Here is a 20,917-nt window from a genome sequence, read left to right as displayed (position 1 = left end):
ATGCACGCACGCACACTATACTATAATCTAATCCTCTTGTCACTGGTCCAGACAAAAGCTTTGCCGTTCCCAACTTAAAAAAAATAAATTCTCTTTTTCAAGATGTTACTTTTTAGATTGTTTTAACAACTTATGACCATATGAAAAACTGCTTAAGTCGGAACAGGAATGGCAGGCATCCACAAAAACTGAATACCTGAATCCTTTAGTAGCAAAAATAAGTCTGGATGTTCACATTGTTCAGAGATATTCTTCTTCTTCTTACGGGTGGAAATATTGTGCGGCTCAATAATTGAAGACAAATTCCTTATACTATATTAGTGGTTAACAGCCAGATGTTCTTTTTGTGTCTATATTTAAACATTTGAGGCAAATAGTTTTAGTCTGTTGGTCACTTAAAGTCTTTGTCAGGAATGTTTAACGTAATAACAGCACTGGAAGACAATAACTACAGGTGCAAACTTTGAGCACATTGACGGGGATAGATCTCAAGCGCCAGGGACCAGCAGCATACACTACACTGGCTCGCTTCTCACACACCAAATCGCCTGAGTAGCTCGATGTGCACCACCAAAAAAAAAAAATCAAACCTTTCTAAAAGTGACAGTTATGTATTAGTTCCAGCTCCAGTAACAACCTCCATCTCTTTTTAATTGCCATTGTACACTAGCGACAAAGGTTACCAATAATCTTAAAGGAGTTATATTTGAATTTTTTTTCCACATAAAGAACACTTTCTTGTGGTCTCTACATCACATATAACTATGCGCTATGTTTTTTTCTTTAAAAAATGGCCAAACAGAAGGATGCAGGTGCATATAAGAGGGCAGTCTGCCCCACAAGAGAATAGAGAAAAATTAGAAACTTATACACGACAATTCTGGACTAAGACTAAATGAAAATGGCGCATATGGCGATATTTGCTGACGTAACTAAGCCAAAATACTTCACTTAAGTCTCATATTCCAAACGGCTTGATTGGAGCATGTTTTAAAGAAAGCAAGATTGTTTTATAAATATCTCTGCCATGACTCCGCGGTTTCGATTTCAAATGCTCAGGATTTTTGTGAATCCCAAATACACAATCACATGTACCAACAGGTGAGAAAAGTTGGTTTTGCGTATTGGGACCACTTTAACAGTTAAGCAATGTCATGATTTCTTACAGAATTGACTTTGCAGAAAACACTGCCCTTAACACTTTGGCAGAGAATTGCGCATCACATGCTGAATCACGGTGACAAGCTAAAAAGGATCAAGATGAGGTCAGAGGGGACAGCGTCGTGACAAATGCATTAAATGACCATTCAACAGGTCTCTCTCAATGGAAAGATATGTCATTATAAATACAGTAGCATGAACTTATATTTTTCAAATGTCATCTGATAAAAAAAGGATTGTGTCAATGTTTCTAAATATTGTGGGGAAAAAATGTTTAGACATGTCCTAAAATTGTAGGTACAACCAAGATAATTGTATATTATCTGGCTAATTTAGCAAGCGTTCTAAAAGTAGTGGGGTATACAAATGGATTTTACAATCTGTCATTTACAATCTAACTTGTGAAAAAAGGCAAGACACTGCCATCTTAGTTTAAGTTGTAATTTCAAGTAAGTGTTAGCTGTCACAAACAAAATAACCTGTCAATTTCACAACTGACATGAGGTTTGTCTACGTAGTAATTTTGACCGTTGCCTTAAACTCATAAGATCAGTTAGGGTTTTCAGACTCATCCACTCGCATTCTTCGGTTTGACCCTTTTCACAAAAGTCAACCTAACCTATACTTGTCACTTTCTTCAAAAGGGGAACTTGAGACATATAAGAAGTGTTGAATCAATGTGAAGCCATGGGAAAATATTACGACGTCGAGCAGTTTGAGGAATTGAAAGGAGAAAAATGCAGTGTGTCGACGGAGGCTCGGGCAGTAAAATATAAAATGTTTTAATAAAAACTCAAGACCACATACTGGCAACAGCGTTTCTTCTTACATGGTATTATACCATTCACATGAGTTTGTATTTCAATAGCAACACATCACTTCTTACAAAGAGCAAAACAGTTGGTTGTTCATAAAGGTAATTCTTCAAAAGTGTGGGAGAGATAACTTCTATTACAAGTCGATACAGTGCATCCTATTTTTCCATGTTTACACAAGTTATGATGTACTAAATCTTGCTGGACAACAACAGAAACAAATCAACAAAAATTGATGCATCAATCTGCCTTTCTCAGCCTTATGTAGCAAGTTACAATAAAACACTGAGCAAGCTATCAAGCTGCCGCGCTTCTCCTGAGGACCTCTGTCACACCCTCAGTGTAGGCCTGCCTAAAAGAAACACGGTTCAAAAACAATAAACATTTTTTTGTTCTTCCTGTTTTTTTTTTTTATATAGGTTTTATATGTCAGATAGCATTTTGGGGACTATCAAGTCAAGAGGTTTGGAAACAGCCCTTTTCTATTGTTTTTCATGACAAGCTCAAAAAAACAAAAACAACAATTGTTCTTTATCTTTGAAAAAAAAGTTATTAAGTGCTAATAAAAAACAAGTACTATGTCAGTACTAAGTCAATTTAAATGTCAGAAAATAAAACTGATTTACGGATTAAGTTTTTAACTGTTTCCAAATTAAACCACATATTGTATTAAAATATATTATCTTTTTGACATAAATATAGGCCTGCAACGATTCATCGATTAATTCTATTAGAAAAAAGCTTCCTTTGGTATTGTTGCTCTGATGATTCGTTCGATGCATTTAATAAAATAATAATTTGTGTAGGACATTGTTTGCACTGTATACACAGTAGATAATCCTCTTTCAATACACAGTACGATCTTTTGTCAAGCAAAGCTCACTACAACTCCAGGCGACGTAACGCTATGAAGTCTACTTTTACTTCAAATATAATCCGATCCCGAAGACATGCACCTGGGGATAGGTTGATTGGCAACACTAAATTGGCCCTAGTGTGTGAATGTTTTCTGTCTGTATGTGTTGGTCCTGCGATGAGGTGGCGACTTGTCCAGGGTGTACACCGCCTTCCGCCCAATTGTAGCTGAGATAGGCACCAGCGACCCCAAAGGGGATAAACGGTAGAAAATTGATGAATAGATGGATAATCCGATCCGAAATGTGTCGTCAACATAAAGTAACAATGTACACTGACACCACTAATGTTTGTTTCACCTGAATGAAATTGATGTGAAATGCTGTCGGTATAAAACCATTGTCATGTCAGTCAGGTGCCGCCCCACCCTAAATGAAGAACATGAGGCTTTGCAGTCCGTGAGGGGTCCTATTTTGTGTGAAATAGCAGATATCAAATGTAAATTGTTTAATGACAGGGTATTTTATAAGAAATTTTACCCCAAACGTATTCCTGGCCACGTCATGTTCTCTTACTGATTAGAATATGAAGACAGAATTCCCCTTTTAACTCCTGGTGCCTCTTGTGGTGCAGCATTAGTACTTTAAATTCAAAGCACAAGGTCTTGGATTTAAATCCATGTCAGAGATTAAATGTTGTAAAGGTTTTAAAAGTATGCCTTATTGATGTTAAAATTGTTTAATAAGCTAAACTTGAGCATAGGGTGGCGACATGTCCAGGGTGTACAACGCCTACCGCCCGAATGCAGCTGAGATAGGCTCTAGCGGCCCCCCGCCACCCCAAAAAGGGACAAGCGGTAGAAAACAGACACACACATTTCAGCATAGTAATTTTCAAAAAGAGGATTGTTAACTATGTTGCTCATATGGTGCTGAGATACACATGACTTCAGCCTTTCAAAGCTCCTCTTGGAACGCCAATTTTTGACCTCAGTATTTGTCAAATCCTGTTTACGGCACTGTGTGACCTGTGTGTGTATGGCAGAAACAGCGGAGTGCCAGGAGAGATGGCTCCAATCAAAGGGAGAACGAGAGCAAAGGGCCCAGAAAAGATGAGAGAAGCTGTCAAAGGTTTAGGTTAATTTAAAACACAAAAAGACAGACATCGTGGTGAAATGTTTGCACTGTCAAACAGAGCAGGAATTTCACTATAGCACTACATCAATGATGCAGCCCGTTACAAGTAAGCATCCTACGTATTTAAGACTAACTAACAACCAGAAACAAGGTCAATGTCTATTTTGGTAGCTTTCGCCATTTTACTTTTGGCTTGTATAACAAACTGTTTTATTCAGACACATGTGAGGACATGTTAGCATCTACAGTTTGTATGTTAATGCCAAAAATCACTCTTCCAAACCTTTGCAAATGTCTGTGTTAAATTGTAAGAGACATTGTAACTCAATTTAACATACTTTATCAGTCTTTTTGTTTAGCTTGTGCACTTAGGATAGACTCCTCTGACCCCGAGAGGGATACAAACTGGATGGATGGATGGTTCTTTACTTATTATCTATTACCTAAATTTAGGCTGCACTGATTTTCTTTTTACTTAAATTTTTTGTTAAATATGAGTAATAAGCAATTTCAATGGTAGATAAGAAAAACATAATAGTCATCCTTGTTTATTTAAACTATTTTCCCTAAAAGACGCATTGAGGCTGCAAAATGTGTTATTTGATAACTCAATCCAAAAAAAAAAAAACAGATTACTGGATACAATGTTGATATAAATAATCAATAACTGTAGCCGGGCCTTAATATATATGATAATATGAGAAGACCCGTTTTTGGAAAAATATGTTTGTAGACAAAATCAAAGACAGAATGAATTTATAAATTAATCATGTTTTCAATATCAAATAAATCATATATCATTCACGATATACTGTATTATTTATCACAATTTTCAGTTGCTTGACAGTGTTCAAACTAGTTTTGCTACTGGTATTTTTTTCATCTAGTCAAAGGTTGAGCAATAATAATCATATGCATTAAGTAAGGAAATGTCAGTATTTGTACTATGTAATGTGACGGAAATCAAATATTCCAAAACAAAATGTCAGCTGTGTTGAAGATGTTGGTTATTTTTTTACAAAAACGTTATAAACTATACTTTTACAGAGTACTTTGTCAAACTCAGTAGTGAATGATATACAAACCAAATACATGATCGGAAAGCATTACAAAATCATAAAATAGAAGCTCTGCAAGTCTCATGTAGGCGTGATCCCGGGCAAACTGGATGACATAACATACAAACTTAATAAGCTGCTTGTACCATATCATGATACTAGAAGAGACACTAGATAAACTAAAGACGAATGAGAGAGAGAAATGGCTGGGACTTGAAGTCAAGTCAAATTTACTCATTTACTCTCATAAGCAAGCACTTGGCGACAGAGGCAAGGGAAAACTCCCTTTAGGGAAAAAACACTTTGACAAAATAGGGGCTCTGTGGGGTGACCGTCGGTCATGACCACTTGGGTTGAGATAAGAGAGAAAGTGTAGAAAGACAGAGTTTATCTAGAGAGAGAACATAGGACAGAGGGGTTTTGTGACAGTGCAAGGGATGAGAAACAATAGTCACGACAACAGCCATATAAATATGATGACACAATGATGGTCCTAATTCTCTATCAGGGGATTGAAATGATTGTTACTCCTGTCCATCTGCTCTTGCATGCATTTGCACTGATGTGTTATACTGATGATGACTGAAGGTGGAACACTATATTTTCCTCTAGCCTCTGCCCTTGCTTTTGTTGTTGATGAGTGACGGTAGCTCGGGAGGGCAACAGCTCTGGTGGCTGGTGACAAGATAGCAGAGTTGTTTCACAGACTGCAGTGAAATGTCTTGTTTACTGCCATTTTGAAACACACCCAAAGTAATGAGCAAGATGGAGTTTCATCCTGCCATAGTCCCACCATCCATTCTATATCTACAGTACACTCCATATTTCTTTACATCAGGTTGTTACTGCTTTTACATCTAAATCACTCCTCTGCACTGTGGTTTGTCTCATCCTTGTGTTTTCCTCTTGACTACTCCTTTCATTGATTCTTCGAACCATTCATTTAGCCTGCCTTTGTGGAGTCTGTCCTCAGTTGCAGCACACTCACCACAATGTGGCCTCACCAAGGTTGGCAGTCATTCACCTGGCATGCCCTCAAAGGTTAAGGTCAAAACTGTCACTTTCCCATGGAATATATACCCAGTCGCACACATAGGCTGATGGGAGCTTTTCAGAGCCAATTGCAACATGCAGCCAGACACACAATCATGCTCTTGTATATATGAAGCACACACCCTTGAGTGCAAACACAAATGGAGTTTCAGGAGCAGCTTATTATGAGTTGATTTATGACCGTGAGTTGCAAAACCTCCTGCTGTCTTTGGATATTTGACTGCCAAAATCTGGGTATTATCAAAAAGACAGCTTTAAAGTTTAAATACGAATCCCCTTTGGCAGAATATCGCTATTGTATTTACAAATAGTTTTTAAAACGCATTGGGTGAATTAAATTGAAAACGATTAGGAAACTTTACTTTTCGTAATCGACTTAAAAACTGTGGTAATGACAAAAATAATGTGCACCTTGCTTCCCTTAAGGCAGGAGTGGGGAATCTGTGGCTCTAGAGCCAGATGTGGCTCTTTTGATGACTGCAACTGGCTCTCAGATAAATCTTAGTTGACATTGCTTAACACGGTAAATTATGAATAATTCCACTGGTAATCACTGTGTCAAGAATAACGTCCAAAATATAAAACATTCTCATGCATTTTAATCCATCCATCCTGTTCCTACCGCACCTGTTCAAGAAGTCGCATTAATGGTAAGAAAGTATTTTATTTATTGTTGGTTAGCTTCAGAATAGCAATGTTATTAAAAAGAATAAAATACTTATTATACTTATATGTTGGTCTTACTTAAAAATCCACACATTTAGTTGTATTCAGTCTTAAAAAAAATGTTATATGGCTCTCACAGGAACACTTTTTAAAATATTTGGCTTGTATGGCTCTCTCTCCCTGCCTTAAGGGTCACCCCCCTTTTTCTTCGACCGTCAACCAAATAGCAACAAGAAGTGAATGTTTAGCCCAGTGTCACAATTATTGCCTTCGACTGACCCTGAAATTGTCTGGCAGTGACAGGGCCCATACCTTAGTGATATGTATGATAAACAAGAATAGTAAAAACATTTGACTATTGGCTTAAGACTTTAAATTGGTGCTCAGTGTTTAATAAAAGTAGGTTAATGGTTAATGGTTAATTTAGTAGGCCCTCAGGTCTACCAACCTTGGTAGACCTGAGGGCCTACTAAATTACAGCACTGAGAGAGGGAAGGCAAGAGATAACACAAGCACTTGTTTCAGTGTTGTATAACCACTTAGTCTCTTTCATGACTGATATCTAACACAATTTCCCAACTCATATGGAAACAAGGTTTGTATTATAAAAATTAATAGCAGGATATGTATGGTTAACTTATAATTAACAACGTAATATAAAATGGTATGTTTATATTTTCAACATTTGTTTTTTTTACAATATAACGAAGGCACCCATCTAAACTCACAGACAACGTAGCCATGTCTGTCCGACTTAGTGTCTTATTATGTCACGCAGATTTAAGAATAGACTTTTACAATATGTGCACCATTTATTGGCTGCCTCATAGCAAAAGCGAACCAGCACCTCGAGTGCAAAGTCACAGTAGGCCATTCATATCATGTTGGACTTACAGTAGATACAATTTACCCTCCCTTTCCTGGCCCCCATTGGCTTGCCGTCACACTATACATATGTACTTGAGCTTGTTGACTCATACCGTAGCGTTTCGAAGTTTACAGCTTCACTATAGCACAGATTTTTTTGGGCGGGTGAAGGGTGTTTTTTTTTTAGCAAATGTTACATATTTTTGCCCTAAATTAAGCATTTTGAAAGCCAAAACATGGTTGTATAAACTACGAATATCAACAAATACAGTTGTATTGTCCACTAAATGAGACCAAACCAATCAGGGTTGACTGTTCAGTATTGTGGCCACTGATAGGCTCAGCCTCAGGCTGCATTACTATATTGCAGTGGTTCTCAAACTTTTTTTGTCATCCCCCACTTTGGACAAGGGGGAGTTTTCAAGCCCCACCTGCCCCCATCGCCACAACAGAACGCTAATGCCAAGCTTAACATTTTCAAATTTATTGAACATCAAGTAATATTCAAGTCAGGGTTTCCCACACATTCATTTATTTGTGGCGGCTCGCCACGAAAGAATTACGGCCGCCACAAATAAAAAAAATAAAAAACTTTTGGCTTTTGACTCGCTTGACCGCTCATAAAAGCAGTGGGACTCTGTCTGTGAATGGAGGTTGTAGTTATATATTATATGTAAATATGATATAAATATGTATATAAATATGTACATAAAGTGTTGTAATTATATTCCAACTCCGCGTTCTTCTTGGTCATTGCCGCCGCAAGAATATAATAATAAAACATTTTTTTTTAGTGAAATTCCCTCCCGTTCCTCGCGCCCCACCTGTCATGTCTCTATCCCCCACAGGTGGGGCCCGCCCCACACTTTGAGAAACGCTGCTATATTAGATTAAAGGAGTGTAAATGTGAATATGTGGATGTTATTTCACATCTAGAGCATTCTCATAATGTTAAAAACATATTTAAAGGCTGTTAACAGTTTATTTAGGCTCCAGCTATGATAATATTTGAAATATTATTATTATTTAATTGATAATTAAGCATTCATACTTACCAGATATTGATTCACAACAATCAGGCTAGGAACCAATTCCCATCAATTAACAAGGGATTACAGTACTGCAATTTACTTGACTGTGTTTTTTTCCCAGTCTTATTACAAATAGTTTTGATACATTTTCAAATCTTGAATTGGAAAAGAAAAAACAACAGAAAGTAACAGAAAAATATGCTGATTGAGCAAGAGAAAATAAAAAAAATAAAAATGTATTACACATAACATTCAGAACACCCTGAATGTGACAGCTATCTTTTCCCAACTGGCCTGTTTAGATCATTTATAGCTATCAGTGAGAGGATCTGGAGAATCCCTTGGCAACAGGAAATCTGGTAGCATGCACCTTGGATCCTGTGCTGATGATTTCACAGACTGTGCTTTTTTCAAACAGTTCTATCAAGCCTACAGGATGACCTCAATGATCTCAACATGCCTACAACTCTTGCCAGGGCTTTGTCATTTCAGTGGAAAAAATATCTTCTAATTGGAAGACCGAAAATACTATTGGGTGTATTTATAACCATAAACCGGGAATTTCCATCACATCAGTATCATTAGGAACTAAATGGAGATTATTGATTAACCAAAAACATGCATCATTACACAAATTCACTTAAAATGCCAGATTATGTTCTAAGGTAATTTGTTCTTTCTGTGTAAGATAATAGGGTGACTGCTACTGTGGAGTTCTCTTTCCAAAACAGTTCAACTACATGGTGTAACAGTGAGAAAGATTTAATGACAAATAGGTTTGTAAGATTCCTAAAATTGTGAAATGTGTACTCAGAATATTAGCATATTTAAGGAAGTTATATATTGAGACAGAGATTGAAAATCCCGGCCGGCGTATTTAAAAAATTTTTTGAGACAATATGATAATCCAAACACGCACACAGGAATGACTGATGTCGCTGTGCCTCCCAAATATGTTTGCTTTCTTTCACTCCTGGTTTGGTCCAAAGTGCTCAGTGCTAACGCTGTAGCTACAGACATAGACAACAATAAGAAGAATGGAGGGAATGGGGTCTAAATCCCTTTCCACTTTCTTCCTGTGCCATTCTGTCTTACTTTAATTGTTTCCAGTGTAAGTGACAGCAGGCCAAAGATATTACAATCATTGTGGTAGGCCAGCACGCAGATGCTGGCTGACACACTTAAATGCAAAAGCCGGAATGATGGAAGTTAGTCTGTCTAATCGCTAACAGGCCACCTAAATCATCCTGATTCAGCTCCAGATTCAAGCATTCACAGTCATTTTACTGCTGTACTGGGTGTCAAATCAGTCCAAATAATCTCAAACTAAGTATACTGTATCAAAGATAGTTATTATTCTTGAATATGCTCAGACTATTCAATGATAGGAATTTCATAAAACCAATGTAATTCTGGGCACTTGCTGTATAGTTAAGAGTATATGTGGACAGAAGCAGCAATTTGGTTAGTGTGGACGATAGGCAAATAGGCAAAATTAGATTGTTTTCACTAAATACAGCATGAATTGCTAAGAGACTAAATAAATGCAGGGGTTATTCAGTACCTATTTTTTTTTTCTTTTTTTTTTTTTTAAATCACCCCAGATTAGTAAAAAGGTTTAGCTTCAAATTGTGCATCTAAAGAATTTTAGTGTGGAATAGCACGCATACTTTAACACCACTAACACCTCCTACAAAAAACGTTGCTATTCATCATTTCTATTTAAGTTAAGGTACTATGTAGAAAAAAAAACCACTGGACACACATATGTTCTGTTTTTCTCAGCCTATTGATCTGGAAAACAGGCTGACTAATTTTACAACTAAGAAAAATTAAACATCTTTATCTTGAAAACTTACTGGGTTAGTCTTAATTTAGCTACAGTCTCTTTTTTTCTATGAGCACGCATAACTGCTTAACCAGTAGTCCAGTTTCACCAGCAGCCATACAAGCCAATAACACGACCGCCATGTTTAAAAGCATCCATCCATCCATTATCTACCGCTCATTCCCTTTAAAAGCATATTTATTGTAAATTTTTAAATTTAAAAAAATATCTAGTGGCCTATGTAACAATTTCACTCAGTGGGCACTAAAAGCAGTCCACTGCTCTGTTTCATGGAGGCCTGTAAGTCATTATGATGGATAAATGTAACTAAATCATCACTTCAAGTATATGTCCTAATATTAACCTATAAAATGAAAAATGTAAATAATGTAAAGTTATATAAACTAAACAATATTCTGGTTTTCATTTAGACTTTTCCAAAATCAGTTTTGTCTTATAAATGTTTCGGATGTATTATGGTATGGCTGAGATTTGCTTCCACTGTACCTTACAAATAGTTTCAGTATCCCATGGCAGGATAGTACGAAGGTCGATGATCTCGCAAGAAACTCCAAGTTTCTCCTGAGCCATTGTGGCCACTTCCTTCATCACGTGAACCTTATTGAAAGAGGACAAAAAAATCAAAACACCATATACTTTGTTGATACCTTGTGTTTCTTTAGTCATTATCATTCATTAATAATAATAAATACACAATTATTATATATAATTTCGTTTTTAGAGATGAATAGAGACCTTACACAAAAACTATAAAGAAATTCAAGCAAATATTTTTTCTTTTAAGGATCACAAGTTTCACCATGTGTTCAAATTGTTTTCCTTCTTGCTCAGTTTGGAAGGCAGTGTAAATGAAGACTAGTGCAGTAGGAAACAAATAAATGCATTTCAAAACGGAGTGCCATTGTTTCCACTACTTTACTTGACCATCTATCTTGCCAAATCCTTTAAAAATAATATGGGCTATTAGAGGCATGTTTTCTTCCAATGTCCATCAGCCCACCTCCCAGGCTTCAGGTACATTCAGGCCTGGATAAGCCAGATAAAGTGGCTGGGAACAATCAAACTGAATCTGACTCCTGGTGACTAACAGGCTCTGTGATATCAAAGCTCGCTAATGAAAGAACCATCAACAATGGAAAGTGTGCTGAAGACATGTCTGGTAATAGATGAAGAGCTAAACACAGCTGGGTGTAGTGGAGACATCTCCGTAGATATACTGTCTAAGCATGCCAGCTGAAAGACCCTGCAGCGACACAGGAGGGTTTTAATAGACAAAGTAAATCCACTGGTTTTGAGGCTCATATACTGTATTGTTAGTCTAACTTCTTTTTTCCTGTGTGTGGAAAATATTCTAAAGATAGACGGCAACCTAACTATTCAGCACAGCCTTAGATTCTGACAATGGTGCTTAAGATCACCTACCTGTGTCCCCCAGGCAACCAAAGTGACATCACTTCCTTCCTCTAAAACTTCAGCCTGTGAGAGAGGTATAGTGTAGGCCTCTGTAGGAACCTGTTCCACTGCAAAGACACAAAGACAGGCCAAGATATCCTGGTACAGTTAAACTAGTTGATGTCAACCAACTAATCAAGTTATGATTTACCTTGTTCTTTTTTTTACTAATAAGCATCCGCTATGTCGTTTTCTGTGGCATGACTATAACCCACACATTATGATATTGACAGACAAGACATACAGCTGAGTAATACTCCTTCAATGTACCTACCTAGTCATTGAAAAGACGACACTATACTATGTAATAATACTATGTATTATTTTCAATCCTTCATTTTCAACACCAGTTATGTTGTTGAGGGTCATTCAACCAACAGTGAGAGGCAGGATCCACTCTGAACGAATCACCAGTTAACCACAGGTCTAGCACGTAGTAGGTTGGCAGTTCTTCAGGTTTTTTTTCTAACAAAAGGTAAACAAATATCCAAATGTGCTACTGTTAGTTAAAAGAATATAAAAATAGAATGGAAAAGTCAAGGTTTTATGTTACACGATTCCTATAGCAGCCCACTACATGCCAGCCTAATCAGGATGTACAGTTTTCATACTGTGGTGTGGTAAACCAAACTTTAGGGCTGTGTGACTATATGACCATGATTGGTGACTGGGATACATTTCCGGTTGATTACGATGAATAGCTGTGACCATATAAACGTGTTCAAACATGGGAGAAATGTCTGAGACAACAAGCAGTCAGAGTCAACCTTTTCCTGCTTCACTTCCACTTTAAAGTTTCTGTAGAAGTGAAAAGAATGACCAAACTTGGGAACTAAATGCAGAACTGAGGGCAGCGAAATAAATGTCCTTTGTGACTTTGAGTTATCCTCCAAAGATTTAGGTTATTGATGGGAAAAAATCTATCTTGACATTGATTGTGTGGCGGTGGTCTGGGTCACCAAAGTGATGCGGAGCATATCAAGTCGATGTACAAGGTACAATATGTACAGTTGTACAGTCAGTACCCTTAAAAAAACGGCAACACAACAAATGTGCTTAATCATTTGAAGAAGTATAAACTACTACTACTGCTAGCAGTGAGGCCACACCTGACCAATATTTTAACCTGAAACTATCTGTATTGTTATTAAATATGATGCACATTTGCAAAAAACAATAATGTTAGCAGCATATATAGCATATATATATATATAGTTTACTTTTTGAAAAAAACTTCACTACTCAAGTAATTTGTTTATTTTAGGTCTTGCATCACTGCACAAAAACACTCAGGACTGTAAAATCCATCCATCCATTTTCTACCGCTTGTCCCTTTTGGGGTCGCTGGCACCCATCTCAGATGCATTCGGGCGGTAGGCGGGGTACACCCTGAACAAGTCGCCACCTCATCGCAGGGCGGACTGTAAAATATGGTTCACTATTATTTTATATTTTTCTACATTTGTTTTACCATTGAAGAAAACATTTTACAATTTTTTTTGTATGTTTACCTGTTTGCTTAGTTATTTACTTTGTATATTGATAACACTTTGAACTAAGCTCTGGTTGCTTTAGTTTGATGTACAGATGTTTTAGAGAGGGCAGGTTTCATAGACAAAAAAAAAATGCGATGATCATGATTTAATGATATGAAAAACTATTGTGTCAAATGTTTTGCCATATCGCCCAAATCCAGTGAAAACATGGTTTTGAAGATATTCACAACCACATTCAGACCACTGTGAAATTAAAGGGGACCGATTATGCCAAATCATTTTTTTTTTCCTCTTGGTTCACAAAACTACAATTACATATTATGTAGACCACAAGGAAGGGTTTTTAATGTAGAAAATAATCATATTACTCCTTTAAGAGTATTCAGTTAACTTAAAAGTACATGCTTTGGGGGGTTGGGGAATAGCCAGAGTACTCAACACACTCAAGCACAGGGAGAAGATGCTTTACATAGAACAATTTGAGCCAAAACTCAAAACCCTGATCCCAAACCACACTGTGAGCCAATAATGCCTATCTATGCTCCACTAGGCTGCATTTATTTATTATTCTATATGTCATTATTAGTTTTTATCAAAACGATCGGAGACATGCAGACTCAACACTTATGAGGGTTCAAACAGACACATCAGACACGTTGTGGTTACCAAAAAGATACTAGGATTCCAAAAGAACTAACTTTAATAATACAACATTTAAACCACTAATGGAATGACAAACCAATCTAACCAACATTTCTAAAGCAGAACATTTATCTGGCCCATTTCAAAGGCTTCCACAAGATTTTTCCATAACTTTATTACTCAGAAGAGACATAATGTACTTTAATCAGCAAAACATATTGTGAATAACAGGGTTTAATACCAACTTGTCCAAAAGCTGTGGCCTCAGGAGTTGCCTATCAAATAAGCACCGTTTAGGCTAGGGTATAAACTTCATAGAAAAAATAACAAATTATGTATAGCAGTGAATTCGCCTGGTTTATCCTGTGACAACATGCAAGTAGAACCGTTTCCAAGTCTTCTTTACAATTACAGCTTTAAACTTAATTCATGTGATTGTTCCAGGCTTTTAGAAGGGAACTGCACTTTTATTGGAATTTTGCCTATTGTTCAAAATGATTATGAGAGACATGACAGAGGATGTTATTTACCGGTATATTTTTTTGCATTCTAAATATTAAATAAATGCAATCAAAGTTTCGCTTACAATGAAACCTTTTGAAGCCACGCAATTTTGTCTATAAAGACCTTCAAAAACATACAAACATCTCCATTGAGATGTTATATACATGATCCAAGTATATACTGTGTGTAATGTAGTAAAGTGCACATTTATAATAATTAATATTTACATATTTTGATCATTTGAAGCATACAGTGTGCATTAATTAAAAAAACTCATCACAAAGTTTGCTTCTTTTTTTTTCTTCATCACTGATCATTATTCACTGCAGACTTCACGAGAAGGAACAAACATAGTAAAACATCACTTACTGTGTAATGTCTGCTGTCATTAGGATACTGACTCCTGGGATATTCATATATTCCCATTTTGGTGAAGAATGACTCATAATTATCCCGAACAAAAGAGGTGGGGGGCATTGGACAAAATCACAAAGTGTACCAACTTGTCGGAATACCTACTCAAACGTTTTCTGTCCAGGTGAGATGCATGACTTATGATCTAGAATAAACTTACACGGAGCAAGGAAGCGAGAAAGCAGCAGACCACTAGATGTAAACTTAGGGACACATGGAAGTGATCACGGCGCCGCTATAAATAGTTTGTCCGAGTTAGCGCTTATAATACCAATATCACTCAGGAGCTACCATTGGCTCCCACGTAAGCGGACTTTTATTTACAAGTTAAAATGCATTTAAAAAAAAACATACGGCGTCATGTATTTCAAAAGATTGTGAACCATAAAAAAAGTGCAGCTCCCCTTTATGATGTAGGAAAGTAATTGTATCTAAAATAACCTGATTGAGGGTTTTAGGCAGACCAGTGTGAGTGAAATAACTGCATTTTACTAATATAACATTTTAGAAAACTTTTGGTTTAATGATTGGTCCCATGACACTGGGGCCATATCCACATGAACACGGAGAGTTTCAAGAATGGATGTCCCGGGTAAAAACGATCTCTACTCACAAAGGCGTGGTTTCAAAAGTGTCTATGTCTACACACAAACACATACGCTTGCTGTCATGCACACTTTGTCCAATCAGAAGCCAGGAAAAAGCAGCAACAGCTGGCTTGGTGGCATTACACCTCTTATTATGTTTATTTTAATATACTAGACGTACACTGACATGTACATTATCTTTAAAACCAGCCTGCAATTACTCAGAGCTCTGGAAACATTATGAATCTCTTTTAGCGTTTAAAGCGGGCATACATGCCTGTGATTCTGAAACACAACACTCATGGAATTATAACCTATTTAATCAGCAACATGGTGATGTATTACATGTACAGTGAAGTGTACAATATTTCTAAAATCAGCGCACACTTTAAGCAGCCAAGGAAGCCTCTTGAATGTTGAAGTGCCTAAGGTGCACGGACCTGTGTGTGCTACTGCAAAACTTTCGTGGAACTATAAAGCATTTAATCGTCAATTTAGTGTAAGATTACACAAGCAATGAAGTGTATATTGTCTAACATCAGTACACACTAACAAGAAGAATGCAACATTACGTTTTTTTAGTCACACTGGCTTTTAATTCGTGAGCACAGTCGCACCCAGCTCCATCTACACAAATGGAAGCAACACACGTATGTTAATTTCATGATCTGTTGTTAAAGAAGGACTAATAGCATGAATTAATGTTGTACCTTTGTTATGACATAAAGAAAAAAGTATAGCTTGTCAAAATTGTCTAATTAGCTGGAGGTTCAACAGCAATTGTATCCAAAAGAGCTGAGTGTCATAAGCGCTGCGAGGGGTGTCGCAAAGCCCTTTTTGATGCGGTTTTTTTTTCTAAATGTAGAGTGCAAATAGCAGCATATTTACGTTCAAACATACAGTAGTCTTCCTGTAGTGTGTTTGAAGCCAGCAAGGCAGTGTTGTTGAGCTTTGGAAATGACAGCGCACAACCCTAACGTCATCAGCAGAGTACAAGTCTAAGTTTGTGCCGTATACACGCATATGCTGAGCGGTGAGTTTTGGAACTCTACACTTTGGCCAGCGTTTGCAAAATTCTGCATTTGTAAGGACAAAAGTATGCATTTGCATGTGGACAAGAGGCCTAAATAAAGAGATGAGTATGCGTTTATTAGAACTGTGTTTGTGTGGAACTGTGTTTGTGTGGACATAGCCTGGATAACCTTCACGTTGCATGTTTTTTATAATCTTCTCAAAGATCATTAGCTGCATATGGAAGGCTGGGATAGTCCATGACTCAGCCGGGGTTTGAACTCACGACCTACCGATCTCGGGGTGGACACTATAACCACAAGGCCACTGAGCAGTACACCCTTATGAACTGTCGCCCAGCGAAGCCAGACATCAGTTTGTGAGGTATTTACATTATTAAAAGTTAAATTGTTAGGTAACTGGGAAACAGCATTTCCCAAACAGATATAAACTTCTCCACTGAGGAGGACACTGCTTGTCAGAAAGCAAAAGTTGAAAAAGTGAACATTATTGTTTTACTCTGAATGTTTACCATGTAACTTTAAAGACACTTAACTGTAAGTTTTTAAAAATATTTACTTCAAACATCGGATGCCCTTTTACATTTCTTTGTCCAAAAAATACATATTTGTAATATGTTTAAAACATTTGAGCAATATGTTTGTGTTCAAATACAGTAAGTGTGTTTATCCTAAATATTTTGCCATTTTTTTCCCAAAATTATGGCATTTTTTTGTATTTTGAATACTATTTTTTGGGACATATACCACAATATGATACCATTACATCCCTACATGTTACAGGCATTGTCTTTTCTTAAATTTGTACATGAACACAGGTGCTTGTGTAAATATTCAGTGTTTCAACGTGTACATTTGCGGCGTATAGGATTGCACGGCCAATAAATGCACAAAATCAAATTTGTTAAAAAATGAGGTGGGTGCAGCTTATATTTAGGTGCACTCTATCATCCAGAAATTACTTAATCATTTCAAGGTGTCCCCAATTTACCAATGTCTGGAAGAATACAAATAACTGTTACCAGGCCAGGATACAAACTAAGCTCAAACCTGGCCACAGTGACCCTTGCACATTACAATAGAATGACTGGGTGCCAACCAAGAAAGAAATAACTGCTCCAAAATGCCTACTTTCAAGCTTAATTAAACTTCGCAGCTGAGATATACTGTACAGAAAATTAAGGTATGGTCTATATTTAGAATGTATTCAACTTACCTGCTGCTCTGTAAAGGATCTTGGGTTCAAAGAAAATGCATGGATTCTTATCAGCGATGCAAGCGAGGAGCAGCCCCTTGGCTTGCACTGGGCTACGAGGCACTACAACCTGTTGAACATGCAACATACATTTTTTAATTAAGAATTGCAATATTGAATGACACCTGTTGCAACCTCCAGTAAAATATAATTACAGTATACAAAAAAAGGATTATCATGTTATATTGCCATGATTCTGTATTTTTTTCCCCTGGCAATGGAACTGCAAATTGCATTCATGTCAAAGCAACATTAAACCAAAGATGGCCAAAGCCAATCAGACGGTCGGTGGTGGAGCTATCCTTCAGATGGAGCTGAATGTGCTGATAGTATGCAAAAAGATTAACATTTATCAGCCTGACCTTTGCTGAGAGACAACATGTTTATCGCATTTAGAGATGGTTACTCACAGTGGATCGACTGTTTTTCTGCAAAATGTAAAATCATTCCCTGGCGCTAGGGAAATTAGATACTACTTCTGATGGTTAAATGTATGTTAAGAATGTAGGTGTGATGGATTTCAAAGCTGACATTTTAACATCAATTTGTTTGCAGAAAACACATGCTGTTGAATTCATGTAAACAATACTATTGTTGTTCAGGATGTTATGAACTCTGGTTCATTAGCCGGAAAGATCAAATTACAGGTGGTCCTGCATAAACAACGTTTTGTGGTTACAAACATACTCCCATAAATTATTAATACATGCGGCAGAAAAATATGTACGCACTATGCTGACTAATACGGAGGTGGATGAATACGTATAAATAATACTTGATAAACTGTGGAAGGAGATGGTAAATTTTGGTATTTTTAAAATTATTTTGAAATGTTTAACTCAGTGCAAGACATACTCTTCAGGGGGCCGCACGTCATATAAAACGAAAGTGAAAGTAAGAAGTGAAGTGACATTAAGCATTACAAAATGCTTAGTGGGTAAGTGAAGAAATCAATATTGGCTGTATGCCCTGCCCAAGCCGCTCAAATGCTGCAACCATTATCAAGTATAAAGATGTATCTTTGAGCATGTGAAAGTATATACAACAATGAAATGAACAGTAATATCAAAACAAAGTGGTCATCCGACTCAGACGTCGTCCTTCCAATAATCGCATCTATCCCTCCCTTGCAACACCGCTTCCAGTGTGCAAGCTAAACACTTTGATTAAAGTAAAGCGTAATTCTCTTTTATATTACTGTTTGATTGAATTTTTGTGTTTAACTTTTTTATTACTGTATTTGATATGCCATTTGTGTGAACAACTAAAGTGTTTAGGTATAAGTTCTGACTTCCACTAAAATCACAGTTGTAAGGAAATAACTAGCTCATAATCAGAGAACAAATTACATATTTTAAGATTAAAGACGTTTCACCCATTTTAAATTATGGGTTGTGTTTAGAAGAATTTGGAGTGGAAGAGCAATGGTAATTCATATATATATATATATATATATATATATATATATATATATATATTCATAAACATACACACATATATATATGTATATATATATATATATATATATATATATATATATATATATATATATATATATATATACATACACATAAATACACACACACACATATATATATACACATATATATACACATGTATATATTTATATACACATATTTATATACACACATATATATATATATATATATATATATATATATATATATATATATATATATTTATATACACACACGTATATTATATATATATATATATATATACATCCATATATATATATATATATATATACATACATACATATATATTTAAATATAATAGGGAAGATAACCATAATATACTGCACAGCTAACCTTGACCCCAGGGCAGTGGGCAAAGAAGGCCTCAGGGCTTTGGGAGTGGTAGAGAGATCCATGTCCAACACACCCCCAGGGAGCTCGAATGGTGAGATTTCCACAGTCAAACAAGTTGCCAGAGCGGTAGCGGTACTTAGCAGCTTCATTGACTATCTAAAGAGAGACCAACAAGATAGAAATTAGAGCCTCCAAACATTTTCAGACAAGTTACCTCCCTAATGTCCCACTTTGGTTGCTGCAACATGCAAAGTTGTATATTTATGACAAGACATCTAACATAAATATGAATGCATGTGAATCTCAACATTGTGGAAGGTATAGTTTATTTGTTTCGACAAACTTAATACATTAAAAATAAGGAATATACATTGTCACATTTGCAGAACTCAACAGGTTTGAAAAGGTGTGGGAAGAATCTGGTTTTATTTAATCCTACTCCTTCTCCACATCTGTTAGTGGTCATTTATTCACACGATATGTTTTACATACAGTGGTGCAAAAAAAATCCAGGAATTCACATAGTAGGAATTTTAAAGATTTAAAAGTTCTATTTTGGTTTCATCTGACCACATGACATTCTCCCAATCCTCTGCTGTATCATCCATGTATCCATTTTTCAAATAACTCTACTTGTCGTGTTTGGAGGAAGAATACCGAGTGGCATCCCAAGAACACCATACCTACTGTGAAGCATGGGGGTGGAAACATCATGCTTTGGGGCTGTTTTTCTGCTAAGGGGACAGGACGATTGATCTGTGTTAAGGAAAGAATGAATGGGGCCATGTATCGTGAGATTTTGAGCCAAAACCTCCTTCCATCAGCGAGAGCTTTGAATGATTGACCAAATACTTATTTTCCACCATAATTCCCAAATAAAATCTTTGAAATTCCTACAATTTGTATTCCGGGATTTTTTTTTTCACATTCTGTCTCTCACAGTTGAAGTGTACCTATGATGAAAATTATAGACCTCTGTCATCATTTTAAGTGGGAGAACTTGCACAATCGGTGGCTGACTAAATACTTTTTTGCCCCACTGTATATATATATCCATCCATCCATTTTCTACGGCTTATTCCCTTTTGGAGTCGCGGGGGCGCTGTATGGTTATATCTTGTTATTTAAATGGTCTTGTGTACTTATGTTAAGACAAGTAAAGAAGATGTTGAAACAGAGTAACAATAAACAAATTCAGTTTAAAAGTTCAAGC

General features: G+C 36.5%; 1 protein-coding gene across 1 annotated transcript in view; it reads right to left on the bottom strand.

The window, feature by feature from the left end:
• The window catches only part of bckdhb (branched chain keto acid dehydrogenase E1 subunit beta), a 56,340-nt gene that overhangs the window by 20,211 nt on the left and 15,212 nt on the right, over positions 1–20,917 (bottom strand). Inside the window, exons 5-8 of the mRNA XM_061916411.1 lie at positions 19,705–19,860; positions 17,834–17,942; positions 11,914–12,011; positions 10,978–11,088 (exon numbers count right to left, since the gene is read on the bottom strand). Coding sequence (XP_061772395.1) covers positions 10,978–11,088; positions 11,914–12,011; positions 17,834–17,942; positions 19,705–19,860 — 474 coding nt within the window. The remainder of the gene's footprint in view (positions 1–10,977; positions 11,089–11,913; positions 12,012–17,833; positions 17,943–19,704; positions 19,861–20,917) is intronic.

Source organism: Nerophis ophidion, linkage group LG11 (genome assembly GCF_033978795.1).
Source record: "Nerophis ophidion isolate RoL-2023_Sa linkage group LG11, RoL_Noph_v1.0, whole genome shotgun sequence".
Classification (NCBI taxonomy): domain Eukaryota; kingdom Metazoa; phylum Chordata; class Actinopteri; order Syngnathiformes; family Syngnathidae; genus Nerophis; species Nerophis ophidion.
The sequence above is the reverse complement of the archived record's forward strand: the minus strand, read 5'-3'. Positions and strand labels throughout refer to the sequence as shown.